General features: G+C 37.8%; 1 protein-coding gene across 1 annotated transcript in view; it reads right to left on the bottom strand.

Moving 5' to 3' along the window:
• LOC139155889 (protein WWC2-like) overlaps positions 1 to 19,429 on the bottom strand; it is a 190,571-nt gene extending 171,142 nt beyond the window's left edge. Inside the window, exon 1 of the mRNA XM_070731238.1 lies at positions 19,219 to 19,429. Within this exon, the coding sequence (XP_070587339.1) occupies positions 19,219 to 19,349 (131 nt within the window). The 5' untranslated portion in view covers positions 19,350 to 19,429. The remainder of the gene's footprint in view (positions 1 to 19,218) is intronic.
• Positions 19,430 to 19,696: the final 267 nt, after the last annotated feature.

The following is a 19,696-nucleotide window of genomic DNA, read 5'->3' as shown; positions in this document are numbered from 1 at the left end:
AAACCGCTTAGAGAGGGCTGTGTGAAGCGGTATATAAGTCTAAATGCTATTGCTATTAAATCCCCCCCCCCCAAGAATCCTAGGATTTTAACTTGAAATGTAAAGTGGTACTTTGAAGAAGTGTATCCATTTTTTGTGGTGATCATTCAATACTCAGCTTAATAAATAAATATCAGATATTCTATTCTGACCCAAGTCATGCTGGTAAAGCAGAGGTAAGACACAGTCCATTTATTGCACAATTAACACAGTATCAAACAGCTCACCAATGGTGCCAATGAAACTTCACCCTAGCCTGAAGTTTTCCCTCAGTCCTGCTTCCAGGAACTATATCCTAGTGACCCACAAGTCAAAGAGAGAAGTCCCTGTAGCCATAATTACCAAATCCACAACACAAAGTCCAGGATTTAAAAAAACAAGGCACAGTCCCAGAGTATGAAGTCACAGAGCCCAGTCCAAAGTACACAATTGAAGTCCAAGGTTCAGACTCAAGAAACACAAACCAATATTCATGAGGCGGCATCCAGAAAAGCTGGGAAGGGGTTCCCACAAAAATACCTTTCCACAGCCTCTGGCTAAATTGTCCCTTCCAGGTGTTCCTTGTGAGTGAGACATGGCTGTTTCCTCATGAGCAACCTCTTTGATCTTCTCTGTGTGTCCCTCAGCTACCTCCCCTGGATCAGACAGGGGAGGTAGTTATTCCTCATCAGAGGTGATCTGCAGCCTGTCATCCCTGCTAATCCTCCACATCTGATTCTCTCCAGTAGGCAGCTCCCTGTCCAGTCAGCCTCCCTTCCTATGGGCCCAGAACTGCAGTGTCTTCAACCATGGGATTCTCCAGACATTCTGGGAAGGGTGTGCCATCCCCGTCAGATGGTTACTCCTCCTCCTCTTTCTTCTCCAAACCAGAGTCCAACGGAGTCATCACATACTTGTTTATCAGAGATTTAGCTATCTGGAACTATTTGATATTATAATTCCACATTTTCTCTCTTTTTAATTGAAATTGACTTTACATAATATTGGAAGTATTTTTCATATATATATAAGCTGTCTGAACACTATTAGATATATTGATATACTGTTGATACACTCTTCCTTGCACCTTTTCTTAATCTTTCTGTTTTGCTGCTTTTATTGATTTTTAACATTAATATTAATTTTATAATAACAATATTAAAGACTGAGTGACTATTAAATTGATGCCATTTTGGAAAAAATTAAAACTCACAGATTTCAGAAGACCTAGAAAAGTGCCTAAGATGTCCACCACCTTGACCATCATAAAAACTTCAAAGAAACAAACTCCAACTCCAACTGCTACACCACAAAGCTCCCCTTCTCCATCACCATCTTCTTTGCCACAAAGAACAATAACAAGTATGTTGGCCAAGGAGAAAGAAAAAGAAAAAACCCCAGCACAACCAACTTTACAGACTATTCAAGACACACTGGCCTTGCTTCAAGTTTCTATGCAAGCTAACAGAGATGATGCACGGGAAGAGGCCCAAAAACACTATGAAGGCATAAAAGCAGAAATGAGCAACTTGAAGTCTGAGATGGAAAATACTTAAATACTTATAATGGGGGGAGGTATCATCAGTACACTGATGATACCCAGCTTTACATCTCCACCCCATGTCCAATCAACGAAGCAGTGGGAGTGATGTGCCGGTGTCTGGAGGCTGTTGGGGCCTGGATGGGTGTCAACAGACTCAAACTCAACCCTGATAAGACAGAGTGGCTGTGGGTTTTGCCTCCCAAGGACAATTCCAACTGTCCGTCCATCACCCAGGGGGGGAATAATTGACCCCCTCGGAGAGGGTCTGCAACTTGGGCTTCCTCCTCGATCCACAGCTCACATTAGAGAACCATCTTTCAGCTGTGGCGAGGGGAGCGTTTGCCCAGGTTCGCCTGGTGCACCAGTTGCAGCCCTATTTGGACCGGGACTCACTGCTCACAGTCACTCATGCCCTCATCACCTCGAGATTCAACTACTGTAACGCTCTCTACATGGGGCTACCTTTGAAAAGTGTTCGGAAACTTCAGATCGTGCAGAATGCAGCTGCGAGAGCAGTCATGGGCTTCCCCAGGTATGCCCATGTTACACCAACACTCCGCAGTCTGCATTGGTTGCCGATCAATTTCCGGTCACAATTCAAAGTGTTGGTTATGACCTATAAAGCCCTTCATGGCATCGGACCAGAATATCTCCGAGACCGCCTTCTGCTGCACAAATCCCAGCGACCGATTAAGTCCCACAGAGTGGGCCTTCTCCGGGTACCGTCAACTAAACAATATCAGTTGGTGGGCCCCAGGGGAAGAGCCTTCTCTGTGGTGGCCCTGACTCTCTGGAACCAGCTCCCCCCAGAGATTAGAACTGCCCCTACCCTCCTTGCCTTTCGTAAACTCCTCAAAACCCACCTTTGTCATCAGGCATGGGGGAACTGAGATATCTCCCCCAGGCCTATATAATTTATGTATGGTATGTTTATATGTATGTCTGTTTAATAATGGGTTTTTAAAAATATTTTAAATTGTAAATTATTAGATTTGTCATGAACTGTTTTATTGTGTTGTGAGCCGCCCCGAGTCTACAGAGAGGGGCGGCATACAAATCTAATAAATAAATAAATATAATAATAAATATTTAATTTAATTTGTCTCAATTTAATTTAATTTATTTATTTGAACAATAATTTATTTAAATAATAAATTAAAAATGGAGGAATTTAAAAGCATTAAATACTTAAATCATCATTTTTGTGTTTTTTAAATAATTTGTAAGTAGAGTTGTGACTTAAGCCAAACATTCAAACCCCAAATCATATTAGTATTTAAAATATAAAATTATATTCTGAACAAAAATATTGTTTTCAAGTATTATCTCAATACACCGATGATTGCATCTCAAACGATCCATGTGTTAAACTACTGATGTTTGCAGACAATACAACAGTGATCGAACTCATTCTAGACAATGATGAATCCGCATACAGACAGGAGATTGAACAACTAACCTTGTGGTGTGACCGGAACAATCTAAAACTGAACACATGCAAAACTGTAGAAATGGTGGTAGAGTTTAGGAGAAACCCTTCCATCCTTCCACCTTTCACAATACTAGACAACACAGTATCAACAGTAGAGACCTTCAAATTTCTAGGTTCTATTATATCTCAAGACCTAAAATGGTCACCTAACATCAAAAACATCATCAAAAAAGCACAATAAAGAATGTTCTTTCTGTGCCAACTCAGGAAGCTCAAACTGCCCAAGGAGCTGCTGATACAGTTCTATAGAGGAATCATTGAGTCTGTCATCTGTACCTCTATAACTGTCTGGTTTGGTTCTGCAACCCAACAAGACCAACACAGACTTTAGAGGATAATCAGAACTGCAGAAAAAACAAATGCTGCCAACCTGCCTTTCATTGAGGACCTGCATACTGCACAAGTCAAAAAGAGGGCGGTGAAAATATTTACTGACCCCTCACATCCTGGACACAAACTGTTTCAACTCCTACCCTCAAAACGTCGCTACAGAGCACTGCATACCAAGACAACTAGACACAAGAACAGTTTTTCCCTGAACATCATCACTCTACTAAACAAATAATTCCCTCAACACTGTCAAACTTTTTATTAAGTCTGCACTACTATTTCTACTAGTTTTTTCTCATCATTCCGACTGTCCCTTTCCCCCCACTTAGGACTTTATGACTGTAACTTGTTGCTTGTATCCTTAAGACCCTTATGACAAACATTAATTGTTGTACCACATGATTCTTGACAAATGTTATCTTTTTCTTTTATGTACAGAGAGCATATGCACCAAGACAAATTCCTTGTGTGTCCAATCACATTTGGCCAATAAGAATTCTATCTATCTATCTATCTATCTATCTATCTATCTATCTATCTATCTATCTATCTATCTAAATATATTTTTTCACCAAAAATGTAATGAACTACATGAAAAATGAATAGGTTTATGAACAACAATAAAAATAATACGACAAAATATTTAATGATGAGAAACCACAGTGAGGCAAAGATAATGGGAAAGCTGAAGACAGCTTTCTGAGAAGAGGAAGGAAAGGTGAAGCTGTAATGGCTGCCAAACCAAAATGAACCTTAAGTAGCATTGTCTTTTGAATATGGAGCAGAAAACTCTAAGAAAATTTCTGAAAAAAATAGGTGAGCATTGTGGGGAAAAGGTAGACAAAAGAGGGGGAAATCACATCTTAATAGCTAAAAAAAATGCCAGCCATTGTATTTGACTTATTATCTGAATTTAGGAATAGCAATACTTATGTTTAATCCACATAAGGCTTCATCCATAGTCAGAAGATAAGAGCTCACTTGAAAATGCCTATGAATACCTTAAACCAAGCCTCTTTTTATTGTTTTATTGCTACTTATCAGCTGCAGATGGCTGGGAGAAGCCACTAAACTATAACAAATTAGTGCCTGAAAACAAAATCAGTTGCTTGTTTAGTTTTTTTGCTGGTAGTTAAGAAACAAAACAAAAAACAAAAAGTGGAGAGGTGGAAGAGATATGATATGTACTCTAAATTGGATCAGGTCCCATAAAGTTTTTCAAATGAGAATTTTTACCCTGGTTTTTCACTCTGCTTTTGCCAATTTAAACAGGTACGTTTGCAGCAATTATAACCTCTCACTCTCACATGCCAAATGGGTCTGTTTCTTATATTTTTGTAGTTGATCTTGGGTCGACATGTTTTAGAGCTATAATCTTCATATACATATACAAAAGTACTACTTATAGGATGTGAAAGGTTTGCCTTATTATTTTCATGAAACAATATGTATACAGAGATCAATATACTATAGATGGGAATGCAATATGAATTACCCAAGTCTGCGGAGAGGGACGGCATACAAATCCAATACAGTAAACAATAATAATAATAATAATAATAATAATAATAATAATAATAATAATAATAATTACATATGTAGTAAAAATGTAGATCTTATCAATACATAAAGAGTTATTGGAATGGGAAATATGGGAATTACTTTTCAGTGTTGTAAAATGGAGAAAGCTAGATTTACAGTCTTGGAATTACATTTATATGGTTTTTGCTTAAGAGTTGGATTTTAGCAATATGATTTTTTCCTTCTTCAACATAGACCTGGGTTCATATTTTTGCTTTTTAATCACATCAATTGCGACTACTTTCTGGCTTTATTTCAACAAAACATACTATCACTTTTGTTTGGAAATATGGATTTCTGAGGCAATATATAATTCTAGAGTTCATTATGAAAAGGTCTATCAAAATGATACTTTCTTTCTGTTGTCCATAATGAAGTTTCTAATCATATGAATAATATTTTAGAAATGTTTGATAAAAATGAATAATATTATTATTAATTTTCTCAATATTCCTTTGTTCATTCTAAAACCTTTACCATTTTGTGTGCATCACTGATCTTAATATAGAGGATGGGATATCTTTGTTAGCAATACAGTTGACTCTAAGAAAAGAACTACCATATTTTTTGGACTATAAGACACACTCCCCCCTCACAAAAGAAAGTGGGCAGAAATGTCTATGCGTCTTATAAAGCTAATATTGCAGTGAGCGAGAGGAAGGGTTCGTCCGGCGCCAATCAGTTGTCCTAGGTGGCAGGGATTGCCACTGTCGCCACCCATTCGCTGCCAATCACAATGATCAGCTGTGAGTGGGCAATGAACAACGGTGGTGAACGGGCTGTGGTGGCATTCCACACCATCTAGAACACCTGATCAACCCTATTCCAGGGAAATGATCCAACTGCCAATCAGCTGCTCGGCAGTGAAGGCTACAGCGTTCCCCAGTGGCTTCAGCAGCCCATGCCAGTTGACTGGTGGTGAGCACAACAGAGCAGAGCCCTGATGAGCCAAGTGCTGGGGCTGTGATAACATGCTGAAGCTGATCAAGCTGTTTGCTTCTGCTGCAAGGATGCTAGCCAGATGAATACTGGATGGATGCTGGGAGGCAGAGGCAGATTTTTCTTTTTGTTCTCCTACTATAAAGCTAATGTGCATCTTATAGTCTGGAGCATTTTATAATCTGAAAAATACAGTAATAATTAAAACCAGTTATAGAGAACCCATCCTTTTTTATATAGTCTTAGATTCACTGGAAGGACTGAGACTACCCATTTAACATTTATCAGCCATAAACTCTTTCCATGACTTAAGAACATCAAAAGTTAATTCATTATTCTTATATCAAGAGTTTAATCTCGGGCTTGTTTACAATGGAACTAAAATCAAGCTCTATTAGCCATATGTTTTTGTACAACCTACTGAATCTTCTCAAGTAACCATGTGGCACTACTACTTCTGAATTGTCATATTTTCCAATCCCACCGTTAAATGTCTTCAACTGCCATCAGATATAACGATAACTTTTTTTTACAAACGTAACAGGACTGAACAAATTCATAAAAGGCAGCCTATCAACGATTATTAGTCTTAATATCTGTTCTATGAATTATATTGCTTAATGAATCACAAAGTGTATTTTTCAAATATTAACTGTTGGAGAGCAATAACTGATACACATCCATTTGTGTTCTAAATATCCAGAAGGTGTCTCGCTAGCTTTAATGTATGTGGCATAAAATACCACTGTACACATCAGTAGTGGGTTCTAAAACCTGTTAATACTGGTTCGCATGAGCAGAAACATACCGGGCAGCTGGATGGAGCCTCCCACTGCCAGTGCTACGGATTCACAGAACTGAGCCAAACTGGGAAAAAACCCCGCTGGTACACATGCCTTTTGTATATCTAACCACTTCTGAAGCTCTTATTTTTAAAAAGTTAAAGCAGCTGTTCATTTACAAAGTACATATAATGGTTTAGAAATTATTTCAAGGCAGATTGCTGCATTACATAGTTGAATGAATCAAAATAATATGTATAGTTAATTCAGTCTTTCCTTTCAAGATGACACCCTCAGCTCTTAACACATTATCTCAAGTGACTGGGAAAAACAAAATAGTATACTGCTGGTGGTTTTTTTAAAGAGATTTAGGGAAATTTGCTAGGAGAAAGTGAGAAAGCAAGAAAGCAAGATCTTTCTTTTTAAAAAATTAATTAAATTGTTTTTTGAATAGATACACTCAGAACACCAACAAATATTTGGGGTATTTGTAACCCCATTTCAGTCATAAGCCATAATTGGATGTATATACATTTTACATTACTTTGTTAATGCTATGATTGCACGTTCTTTATTTATACTGTGAATTAAGTTACTTCTATAATTAAACTACTAAACTATGTATACATGTATGTATACATGTGCAAAATATTACACAGGGCAAAACCCGAACTCAGAACAATCTACATATATATATATATATATATATATATATATATATATATATATATATATATATATATATATATATATTTCATTTGTTATTTCTTTCTTTTAATCAATTTAGTAATAATTAGAATCCTCTTTCCCTTTTAATTTTCTTGTGAGTATATTCATTTCTGCGCAGTCCATAATTTTTTTAGTAATCATTGCCTCTTTCAGTATCTCTTCATTTTTCCATTGCTTCGCGTAAATAATCCTCACTACTGTCAGAATATGAATAATGAGGTACTGAGTTTTTTTTTTTTAAACCTTATTGAAAATACCTAACAAAAATAGTTCTGGTTCTTTCTCAATTTCTTCTTTTGTAATTTTTTTAACCATATAACTACCATATTCCAATACATTTTTGCCTCCGGGCTTGTCCACCAAAGATGATTAAATGTTCTGATTTCTTTTTTACATTTCTAGCACCTGGGTGAGATATTTGGAAACATCTTTGATAATCTTGATGGGAACAAATGCCAACGGTAGAACATTTTGCACTGGTTTTCCTTGAACGTGATGGATCTCGTAATTTGCCAATAGAATGTCCATAGCCTTTCTCATTTATACAAATCAATTGATCATCCAATTTTTTTTGCCCAACTAATCATGGTGTCCTTCATTATCTCAAGAAAGCAAGATCTTTCTACAGGGTTTCAAAAGTCATTAGCAACCAATTGACTCAATTAATGTGTGTTCCTACCCCTGCAAAGTAGCCAATGAAGTGCAGAGGTCAAGCCTGTAACAAAAAAAACACTAGCCAAGCAAATAGGAGAACTCAGGACAACATACAGGTAATCAGTGACTTACAATGAGTGAGTTAACAACTGTTTGAAATTACAATAGACTTTAAAGGATTACTTGTATCCTGTACTTAAAGTTTCTACTGTGCTGCACCATCTCCTAGGATAAATAATCACATTTTGAGTCCTTGGTAAGTGGCTTGCATTTACAACATGTTGTCCTGCGGCCACATGATCAAATTTTGCTGTTTTTTGCCATTTTCTAGCAAAAATTGGCCAAAAAATCCATTGGATAAAATGGATTCTCACTTAAAACAATGTAGTTCACTTAATAACCATGAAGACTTAGTTAATGACTGTCATATAAATGATCATAAAATCAAGTCTGGTTATCTGGTGCCGTGACTTACAACTGCAATGGCTTACAACCAAATTCTGGTCATAACTGTGGTCGTAAGTCAAGGATTACCTATGTAAGGAAAAGAATAGTTCAAAGCCACAGCAAGAATTTGCAAGATTACATTTTTACAACAGGAAGAATGAGCATAAAGAAAAATCATTGTCCATTCTTACCCTCCAAAAATCATTGCTGATTCTTTTAGGAAATGGAAAAATTGGAAAATACGGTTAACCCATAGAATTGAAACTTTTGTATGTTGCCTGTTCCTGCCAGGTTGGACAGCTTACATTATATAAAATGTAAAGCATATATAAAAATATGAGAACTATTAACAATAAAACTATATATCTGTTCATTAAAAGCTGTTGCTACCAGTGGGTTGCTGCCGGTTTGGACCAGGTCTCACGTACGGATGGTGGAAATTTCCACTCGCTCACCAAAACGGCAGCAATGGCCAGCAGTTCATGCCCCCAAACCAGTTCTCCAGTCACCATGGCCAGCAAAGAACCCTCGGTGCATGCATAGAGGTCTTTGTGCATGCACAGAGGTTCATTTGTGCGATGTGATGGGGCATGTGCATGAGCGAACCACTTCCATGGCAGGGAACCCACCCAATAGGAATGCATGAATCTACTCTGGAAGAAGACTAAATTTATTGCTTTTTCTAAAGAAAAAGTGACTCTCAGGAGAAGGGCGGCATAGAAATTGAATAAATAAATAAATAATCTATGAGAGGGAACTTCTTTTCATTTTTATTTCCTGTAAAAAAAATTCAAAATAAATTTTATATAATGTGCTAAGACAGAACCCTCTGTCCCTAGGATACACCTCTCAGATAGAATCACCTATCCCAACACTATCATGAAGTAAGGACCTAGTAGCTACATTGAATGAATAGACCATTTCATTTGCTGAGGGATTTCCACACAAATTGCTCCTGAGAAGAAACTACAGCAGAAGCAGCTCAGAGATAAAGAAGCACCAGTAAGTTGCATCAGTATTAGAGTTACCAGATCTGGGCTGCAAGAAATCCAGATAAATGTTAGATGTCAGCAAGTTTTCAGTATCCCTTCAATGCAATTTACTCTATACTAAGTATGCACCGAGGCTGGCTGTTGCTTCTTACCACTCGTTGTGCACTCTATGGATGCATGCCAACCATGCAACAGACCATGACTAGGTTTAGTTTGATTTTTAGGATTGGAAACTTTTTTTTAACATTTACAGCATCTTTGCCCTCAATCACAAGACATTTGCAACAGTACAGTTGTAATGTTTCAATACAGCTATTCTTTTTAATATTATTTATTATATTTATAATTCTGCCTCTTTACAATTTTTTTCTACACAAATAATTAGATGTACATAGTATTGATCAATGTATTTTGTTCTCAAAATAAGTAAACAAAGAAATTGTCTAAATTACTGAACAGATAATTACCAAAAGTGTTCTTATAGCTCCATGATTCTAGAAAAAAATTCCACTGTGGAAAAGTCAGTGGATGAAATAACTAGTGGTAGAATTGAAATTTCTTGCGTTCTACACACATTCCCTTACCCATTTCACATATATCTCATGGCTTACACATTTTGCACCTCTTCTCAGAACTCCTTTACATCTCTTATTTTATTATCTAAATCTATTCTGACCAGCTAGTTTTCTTTAGTTTTGTCATGCAGGAAAAAGTGTCATATTATCTGCCCAATAAATAACTACTTTGGCTTATGTGTAAATCAAAAGAACTATGCTGCACTTAGCTTCAACTCTTGTAAAATTATTAAATTAAGTATGACCAACACTTACACCTATTACAGGGTGCGTTCCAAAAGTAATGCAAGGCATCTTCAGGGACCTCTTGCAAGGTCTTCATCACGGCTGATTGGATCTCTTCTATGGATAAAAAACAGGTTCCTTTCAGGGCTACCTTAATACGAGGGAACAAAAAGAAGTCTGCTGGGGCGACATCAGGACTATAAGGGGGGTGCAGCAGCGTTGGCACCTGGTGTTTGGTCAGAAACTCGCAGACTCATAGCACGTTGTGGCAAGGGGCGTTGTCATGATGGAGTTGCCAGGTAGTGGAGATGTCTTTTCTCGTCCTGATGATCCTTTTTCAGAGTCTTTCCAGCACATCCATGTAGTAGGCAGCGTTAACTGTCTGTCCTTGATGAACAAACTCCTTATGGACCACTCCTTTACTGTCGAAAAAGACAATGAGCATTGTTTTCACTTTTGATTTGCTCATTCTTGCCTTTTGGGGCTTGAGGGACCGGTTGATGTGCCACTCAGAGCTTTGGCATTTTCTTTTTGGGTTGTATTCAAAAACCTAGGTTTCATCACCAGTGATGACGTTGTCCAAATAATCAGGTTCAATTTCTATACGTTGCAAAAGTTCACTTGAAATTTCTGCTCGGTTGGTCCTTTGGGTACAAGCTTGGTGCACACTTTCCTCATCGCTATATCTTCAGTAACAATGCAAAACACAACAGTAGATGACAAGTTCAGTTCATTGGCAACCATCTTAATACTCAATTGATGGTCAGACTCCAACAATTGTCGAACACGAGCCACATTGTTATCGGGTTTGCTGGTTGATGTACGTCCAGAGCGTTGTTCATCGTGAACCACTTCCCGACCCTCCTTAAAGGCCTTTAACCACCTCGAAACTTTTGAGTAGGACAGAGCAGAGTCCCCGTAAGCCTCATGAATCATTTTGTTAGTCTCCTCAAGAAATTTTAGCACAAAACTTAAGCACATAACATTGCTCGATCATCGATTCCATTTTTTTCGTGACACGGTCGGCGCGCAGAGGTTTACAATAACTGACATCCTGCCACTTCCACAGCTTGGAGAGCACTGAGACCAGTTTCACAGCAAAGCTTAGCATCCCGTCCTCCACACTTACTCCAAGTGCTTCGGTACCACTCCGACCAATAGGAGCGGTGCAGGAAATTCAAATGCATTACTTTTGGAACACACTCTGTATGTTAAAGACTAAAAATATCAAGAAAACATGTTTTTCTTGAAGCTAAAGTAGCTGAATTACATAGTGGTATTACAGGAGGGTTTTAAACAAATAGTTAATCATGTCATTCACAAAGCTTTAATGGGAGCTATCCTAATCCTAATGAATAATGTACACCCTGCAACAGAATTATGGATTTCCCTTTTAAGAAAAGTGCATGACCATAAATCACGATACTAAATTGCACATTTGCTTTAGAACTGAAGTTTTATACTATAAGTAACTCAAGTGAAAAGGAGCAGCACACCATCTTTTTAGAATTCCATTTCATTGTTACAGTGAATTATTAAACTATTTCTCTTTTTTCTCAACACTGATAAAATCTATTTCATATATCACTCTGGACTCTTACAAGTTATTCTTCCTGAACACTAACAGACTGCTGCTTTGAGAAAAACAAAAAACCTTGAACACTGCATGAAAGAAACCAAATTGACAATCCCCAAAGCAAAGGAGATGCTATTTACAGATAACAGTATGCCCAATTATGTTAGATGGTTTTTGTACAGGTTATCAGAATGTATTGCATTCAGTTTGTAGTTCCCAAGATTACAGGCAAAAGCTATAAAAAATTGCTTATGCCCAGTTACTTAGACTATATTACCCAAAAGTATAGATCAATGTTTCTCAAACTCAGCAACTTAGAAGAGGGAGAAATTTCAATTTCCAGAGAATGGAAGCTGGGGAGTTGAAGTCCACCCCTTTTAAAGTTGCCAAATTTGAGAAACATTGGTATAAATCAATAATTTTAACCTTAAAATCAGCCATTAAATTAAGATGTGCAAAGCATGCTTTTTGCAATCTCATGTTTCCTATACCCAAGTATAAAGTATCAGTTTATGATTTGTGTCATTCTAGTTGAAGAACAGATTTTCACAAAAGAGTTTGGAATGTCTATTATTGATACTACTTCATTTGCAGGTTTAATTGATCTTATAGTTCATTTTTTAATATAACCTTACTAATGTTTCTGAAAACAATTATTAAAAAAACCTAACCAAAAGCTAGCAGTCAAGAGACTAGAAAGAGTCAGAATACACAGAGAAATAGCAGATAGAAATATAAAAAATAAAAATATAGAAAAAAAAATCAGAGATACCCCACACACAAAAAATGACTTTTTTAGCAGATATAATAAATCATGAGTTCAACCCTTGCACTAAAACAGTGATGGCGAATCTTTTTTCCCTTGGGTAGCGAAAGCACATGAGCACATAATATTGTACCTGCGCGAGTGCCCACAACCATAATTAAATGCGTGGGGAGGGCGAAAATTGTCTCCCTGACGCTGCAAAGGCTCTCTGGAAGCCAGAAACAGCTCGCTTCCCATTTTCTGGTGAGCCCAGTAGGCCCGTTTTTCACCCTCCACAGCCTCCAGAGGCTTCCCTGGAGCAGGGGAGAGCAAAAACGCCCTCCCCCATCCCCCCGGAAGCCGAAAATGCCCTCCTAGAGCCTCTATGACAGCCAAAAATCAGCTGGCAGTGCGCACATGCATGCTGGAGCTGAGCTAGGGCAACGGCTCGCGTGCCGGCAGATATGGCTTCACGTGCCATAGGTTTGCCATCGCTGCTCTAGAATATTCAGAATGCTTTACAAACTACATCTATTTTGACTGTTTATTCAAAGAATGGCAGAAAGAGATGAACCCATTTGTTTGGCAAGGTTAAAAAAAATAAACGAGAGCTAAGTATATATGGTAGTTCCATGTTATGGAAGTTTAGCCTTGTCAGATTTAAGTATATTTTCTGATTTGCTGCTTAATTTGGTCAAAAGATACTGAGAGATAGAAGATGTTGTATTTGGAAGAGCATGACTAGAAATTTGGATGGCATGCCTATTTATGATATAGAAATAACAATGGAATAACAGAGTTGGAAGGGATCTTGGAGGTCTTCTAGTCCAACCCCCTGCTTAGGCAAGAAACTCTACCCACTTCAGATAAATGGTTATCCAACATTTAAAAACTTCTAGTGTTGGAGCATTCACAACTTCTAGAGGCAAGCTGTTCCACTGATTATTGTTGTTCTAACTGTCAGGAAATTTCTCCTTAGTTCTAAGTTACTTCTCTCCTTGTTTAGTTTCCATCCATTGCTTCTTGTTCTACCCTCAGGTGCTTTGGAGAATAGGTTGATTCCCTCTTCTTTGTGGCAGTCCCTGAGATATTGGAACACTGCTATCATGTCTCCCCTGGTCCTTCTTTTCATTAAACTAGATATAGCCAGTTCCTGCAACCGTTTTCATATCTTTTAGCCTCCAGTCCCCTAATCATCTTTGTTGCTCTTCTCTGTACTTTTTCTAGAGTCTTCACATCCTTTTTGCAACCAAAACTGAAAGCAGTATTCCAAGTGTGGCCTTACCAGAGCATTATAAAGAGGTATTAACACTTCGTGTCTTCTTGATTCTATCCCTCTGTTAATGCAGCCTAGAACTGTGTTGACTTTTTTGGCAGGTGCAGCATGCTGCTGCCTCATATTTAAATAATTGTCCACTAGAACTCCAAGATCCCTCTCACAGTTACTACTATTGATCAAGGTACCACATAATTTGACTAATTCAATTCTGCAGGGTTGATGTACTCTGGGTTTCTTTAGTTAGACATGCCATCTATCCAGACTCTATAAATCTGACTTGCCTATAAAAGCACTTGCCCTCTTAAACAAGTAGTTTAGAACAGCCATGAGGACCTGGCGTGTCACCCTGGCCTTCGGAAAGACTTCATTGGGCGTGCCATATTTTTTCTTTTATTTCTTACATTTCAGTGATTTGATTGTAATTTTTTATTGTTGTGAGCCACCAAGGGACACTGCGTCAAATGGCATACTAGTTTTAATACTGCACATATAGGGGTCAAAAATTAATCATAGATACATACTGAATTTCCAAAAAAGTTGATATTATTAAGACCACTATGAATGTTGCATTGCAAATGATTACATTTCCATTATAGGAAGAATATTTCAACTTTCTATTAGAAATGGCTCAGATTCATGTGAAATATTATATGGCAATATTCATCAACCCCATCATAAAAACAGTTCTAGCAACAAAAACAGAAGATTTGGGATGGATCTGGTCTTTATTATAGTAGCTCCAGACATCAAGACAGGCAGTCCTCAATGTATTGTCATAATTGGGACTGGGATTTTCATCATAAATAACTAGAATCATTAATCAAGTTGGAGCTAATTTTCTGATAATTTTTATGGTGATCGTTAAATGAATCATGTTGTTAAATGAATCACATAGTCATTAACTGAATCCAAAAAATGAATTGCTAAAACCTGGCAAATAAAGTTGCAAACTGTGATCAGTAGCCACAGGATGCTATAATGATTATAGTATAATCTGTCCTAAATGTGAGTCAATTTGCCAAGCACCATAATTACAGTCATGTGATTCTGGGGCTGGCTTATTGTTTGAAGTGCAAGTACAGATGATTAGTCACATTTTCCAAGGCTATGATAACTTTGAACCATCATTAAACGCATGGCTCTGTACCTAATATAATCAATTCTGAGTGGCTTGGATGCCTATTCCCATGATGATGAACCTATCACCCAGGCCACAAGTGGCATGGAACCCTCACTGCAGGCATAGAAACACAGAAGACTGACGGCAGAAAAAGACCTCATGATCCATCTAGTCTGCCCTTATACTATTTTTTGTATTTTATCTTAGGATGGATCTATGTTTATCCCAGGCATGTTTAAATTCAGTTACTGTGGATTTACCAACCATGTCTGCTGGAAGTTTGTTCCAAGGATCTACTACTCTTTCAGTAAAATAATATTTTCTCATGTTGCTTTTGATCTTTCCCCCAACTAACATCAGATTGGGTCCCCTTGTTCTTGTGTTCACTTTCCTATTAAAAACACTTCCCTCCTGAACCTTTTTTAGCCCTTTGACATATTTAAATGTTTCCATCATGTCCCCCCTTTTCCTTCTGTCCTCCAGACTATACAGATTGAGTTCATTAAGTCTTTCCTGATACGTTTTATGCTTAAGACCTTCCATCATTCTTGTAGCCCATCTTTGGACCCATTCAATTTTGTCAATATCTTTTTGTAGGTGAGGTCTCCAGAACTGAACACAGTATTCTAAATGTGGTCTCACCAGTGCTCTGTATAGCGGGATCACGCATAAGAACCGTTGATCAATTCAACTCCACTGCACATGTGCGAGTGCTTCCACTGGCAAGCTAATTTTCAGGTCAGACAAGCTCATGCTTTCTCCTTACTTTCTGCGGCCCGTGTCTTCCCAGATCTCTGGAGATTCCACCTAGTGCTATTTGGGCACATAAGACTCCCCCCTTCCCTGACAGCTCCAACTGGGGAAAGAGGCTTTCTCCTCCCTCCCAGCTCCATTTTGGGAAAGAGGCTTTTCCCCTCTCCCACCGCTGTTTTGGGATGTGAGACCAAAACAGGGGAGGGGTCCCCACGTGCATGCATGGTGGGTCATGCGCCCATGTGCAGGGATAGTACATGGGATGGACATTGCATTATGTGTCTGGGCACATGTGACAATTCGTGTGCGCACACTTTTGGCACCCGAGAGAAAAAAGGTTCACCATCACTGCCCTATTCTATACAATAAGGCTCAAAGTATACATACAAATAAAATAAGTAAGATAATTCATAATTCCAATAAACAAACGCAATTAAACCAAAGATACAATAAACTCAACTACCCCAAAGTAGAATTCTTAGGAGGAATGTTGTTTCAAAGAACAGGAGCAACACCTGAAATGTCCCACCTTCGAGCCCCTGAAAGTTACTTTACCCAAGTGAAGGGATACTAGAGAAGCCTTTTTTACCATTTTCTATGGGCATAAATAATTGAAACAAAGCAATTCCAAAGATATGTATGTCATAAACTACAATAGCCATGGTTTTAAAAGTGAAATAAGCATCTTGAATTTATTTCAAAGCAAGCAGGTAATCAATGCAGTTCTAGCATCAGTATAGTTTATAAGCAAATCACAATTGGTCCATAATAATAGAAACTGCAGCAATGGTGTTGTTTCCACGTGGTTTACAAAGCAGCCTCAGATAGAAAGGATTATAATAATCCAAGTGCCACTAGTATGGATAAATCTGCATATAAAAATATGCCAACTATGATCCAATATACCTGGCTGTAAGGATTGAAATTAGATTCTTTGCTTTTGGGTAACCATACAAAACAAATCTGCACGATATATACATTCATATATATTTTCTTGAGAGTAAGTGCATGATAATCGCAATAAGCTTTAATTTCAAATTTAATCACATACTGTAGAATTCAAATAGGAAGTTCACCTGTTAGACTGTATTATAAAAGAGTGAGAATCAAACTATGTATATATATATTAATTCCAATAAAAGGAAATTAATTACCTACTTTTCCTTCTTTTTGTACATAATTTTGTCTGAAGTCAAGACCTATACATTAGTTATTGATTATCTCAAGTACCAAGTACAACCTCTTTCTGTTTGTTTTGTAACAGTGAGTAAAGAGATTGACAGGCATTAATAGAGTTACTCCAAACACTGTCTCCTACACTATTTAAACAAGGACTTCACTTCATTAGCTTTTCTGAAAGAAAATACAGTCAAGCTAAGAGCTGAAAATGTCTCAAGCCTTCTGAAATAAGTAATAAAATAGTAGTTATTTCAAGCCTCATTATCACAAAATATAAGTTATATGTCTTTCCCTTATTGAAAAAAGACATGATTATAGAGTTGTATTTGTAGTTTAGGTGAAAAAAAAACCAAAAGTAGGATTAGTTGTAGTCACATGTTTAGACAACATAACTACTATTTAGTTTGAATATCAAGAAATCTGAATGTGCACCATATACTGTATTTGTTTTCAGAAAAAAATGCTTAGTCTACAAAAAGTTGTAAGATCAGCTAAAATGAAACAATTGAAAATGCCGAATAAGTTAAAATACTAAGTATGTATATACTTGAATACCCAATCATGTCAAGAATTGCTTCTATTTTGTTCAAGAAGTTTTTCTACGTTTTACAGAAATTGTAATGCAAATTGTCATGTCAATATTTCTAAATATAATCCATTTTATTAACCCATTTATAAGGGAAGAAGTTCTGACACTGCAGAATAACAACTTTCTTATAGAAGTACAACGAATCTGATACTATCAGAAATGTCACAGTTACCCTTTCTTATTTCAACCAGGAAATTTAAAACAAGTCCTTCATTAATCATTCAGCATGGTTTGTGACATAAATTTCTAATGGCTTTTATTAGTTAAGCAATACTAGATTTTATTAGTTTCATAAAGATAAGCAACACATAAGTCTGAAAAGTGAGTGAAGAATTATGTATGTTAATGAATATTATAGTGTAAACTAGAGCAACATTTTCGTTAATTTAAGTAATCTCTTAGATTTCAGTATCACTTAATTGTGATGGTGGCAATTAAAAGATTATTACTTTCTTCATAAAAAGTATTAAGTATGAGGCATTCTATTAGAAAATTAATACAGACTTTCCCCTCTATTTTTAAAGAAATGCTTAAACTTCCTCTTTTATTTTAATAAATCTCTTTTTATAATCTGGGGAGACCAGGAGAGAGAAAAGGATTCAGTTGAGGCCTACTTCTAAAAACTCAAATGCCAGGCCTGATTAGACTTCTCTCAATTTCATTACAAGGGCTTCACCTTGAAAAGGATGAGATGGTACAAATCTGAGGCTCAGAACAAGGCAACATGCTTTTGTCTGGACTAAGCCAGGTTTTCAGAAAAATTAAAAACCCATTACAGTTGAAATCAGTTCCAAAAATAGATGAGCAAATGCCCTAACTAATTTCACCCTTTTAATTGTGTACCTAGAGGATTTGTTAAATATATTTTACCTTTTCATCAGGGAGATGGTTTATATTCTAACCAAACTTTCAAAACCCAGAATACCAATATCTCTGGAGATCCAGCATCTTTTTTTCTTTGTGCTGTAGTATGTAAAGAGAAAACTATGTTTAAAAATCCTCTAACTTGACCCAATTCTTTTAATAGCCACAAGAGAGACATTGCAAGGGCTTCTATGAAAATTAAATAATTTTTATTAAAAAAACAAACACCCTGGAACCTGTTTTTAAAAATCCCATAACTTCACTTAGGTGTTTTATAAAAAGAGGGAACCTCAGTTTCACTTCTATAGACAAATCATAGTCTGGTGGGAAACATTTCAACACCTACTCATTAAATAAAATCTGGATTGACAAATGGATCCGTGTTTGCTTCTGGTCACAAGAAAGAAAATGTTCGCCCGTGTTCTTACGACACTCTTTCTCATTTTTCAGCCTACAGAACTACTTTCCCTCTCTGTCTCCAATACACACCCTTGCCAGACAACGGCATGCCAGAAATACACAAACTCGCACGCTACCAGGATTATGTTGGGGCGGAAAGGAACACTTCCCCTTTCTTCCTTGCAGGTTGTGGTTGTTGTTGTTGTTATCACTATCTTTATTATGTAACTATGCGACACGCTCCCTTACACAAGGGAGGGGGAGTAGTGAAGGGAGGGGGGACAAACTCAAGTCCTCCTAAACTTAGGAGGACAAATGCGCCTGACGCCCATTCTCCCCACCACCACCTCGGGTTCAACCCCCCTCCTTTTCGCGCACTGGGATTTGGAGAGGCGATCTACACCCACCTGTCTCTAGGGTCGATCCAGCTGGTCTGCTTGGTATTGTGGTCGATGTAGAAGACTTTCCCATCGTAATCCCTCGCCTCCTCCCAGCCGTCGGGTAAGGGCAATTGCCCGTTCCCCATTTTTCTAGGCATGGTCGAAGTCGGGGTCTAGCTGCTCCATAGGGACAGCAAACAAGAAAGAAAAAAAGGAGGGAAGCGGGAAAAGACGCCCCCTCCTTCCCCTGGAGCCTCTGGGCGGGTGGAGGAAGGCAGAACCGTGCAATGGGCCAGGAAACTCTCCTGAGTTTCAGTCCACCATGTCTGGACGGAGCCGCCGCCTTCGGGCCTTATTCCGTATTGGCAGCAGGGGGTCGGGGGGGGGGCTCCAGGCGCTGCTTATGTTCCGGGGGGGAGGGGGAGAACCGGCTCAGTCCCGAGCGGCGGCGGCGGCAGCCACTCATTAGCATGAGATTAGCATCCATCTCATCTGCATGCACATT

Source organism: Erythrolamprus reginae, unplaced genomic scaffold (assembly GCF_031021105.1).
Source record: "Erythrolamprus reginae isolate rEryReg1 unplaced genomic scaffold, rEryReg1.hap1 H_9, whole genome shotgun sequence".
Classification (NCBI taxonomy): Eukaryota; Metazoa; Chordata; class Lepidosauria; order Squamata; family Dipsadidae; genus Erythrolamprus; species Erythrolamprus reginae.
The sequence above is the reverse complement of the archived record's forward strand: the minus strand, read 5'-3'. Positions and strand labels throughout refer to the sequence as shown.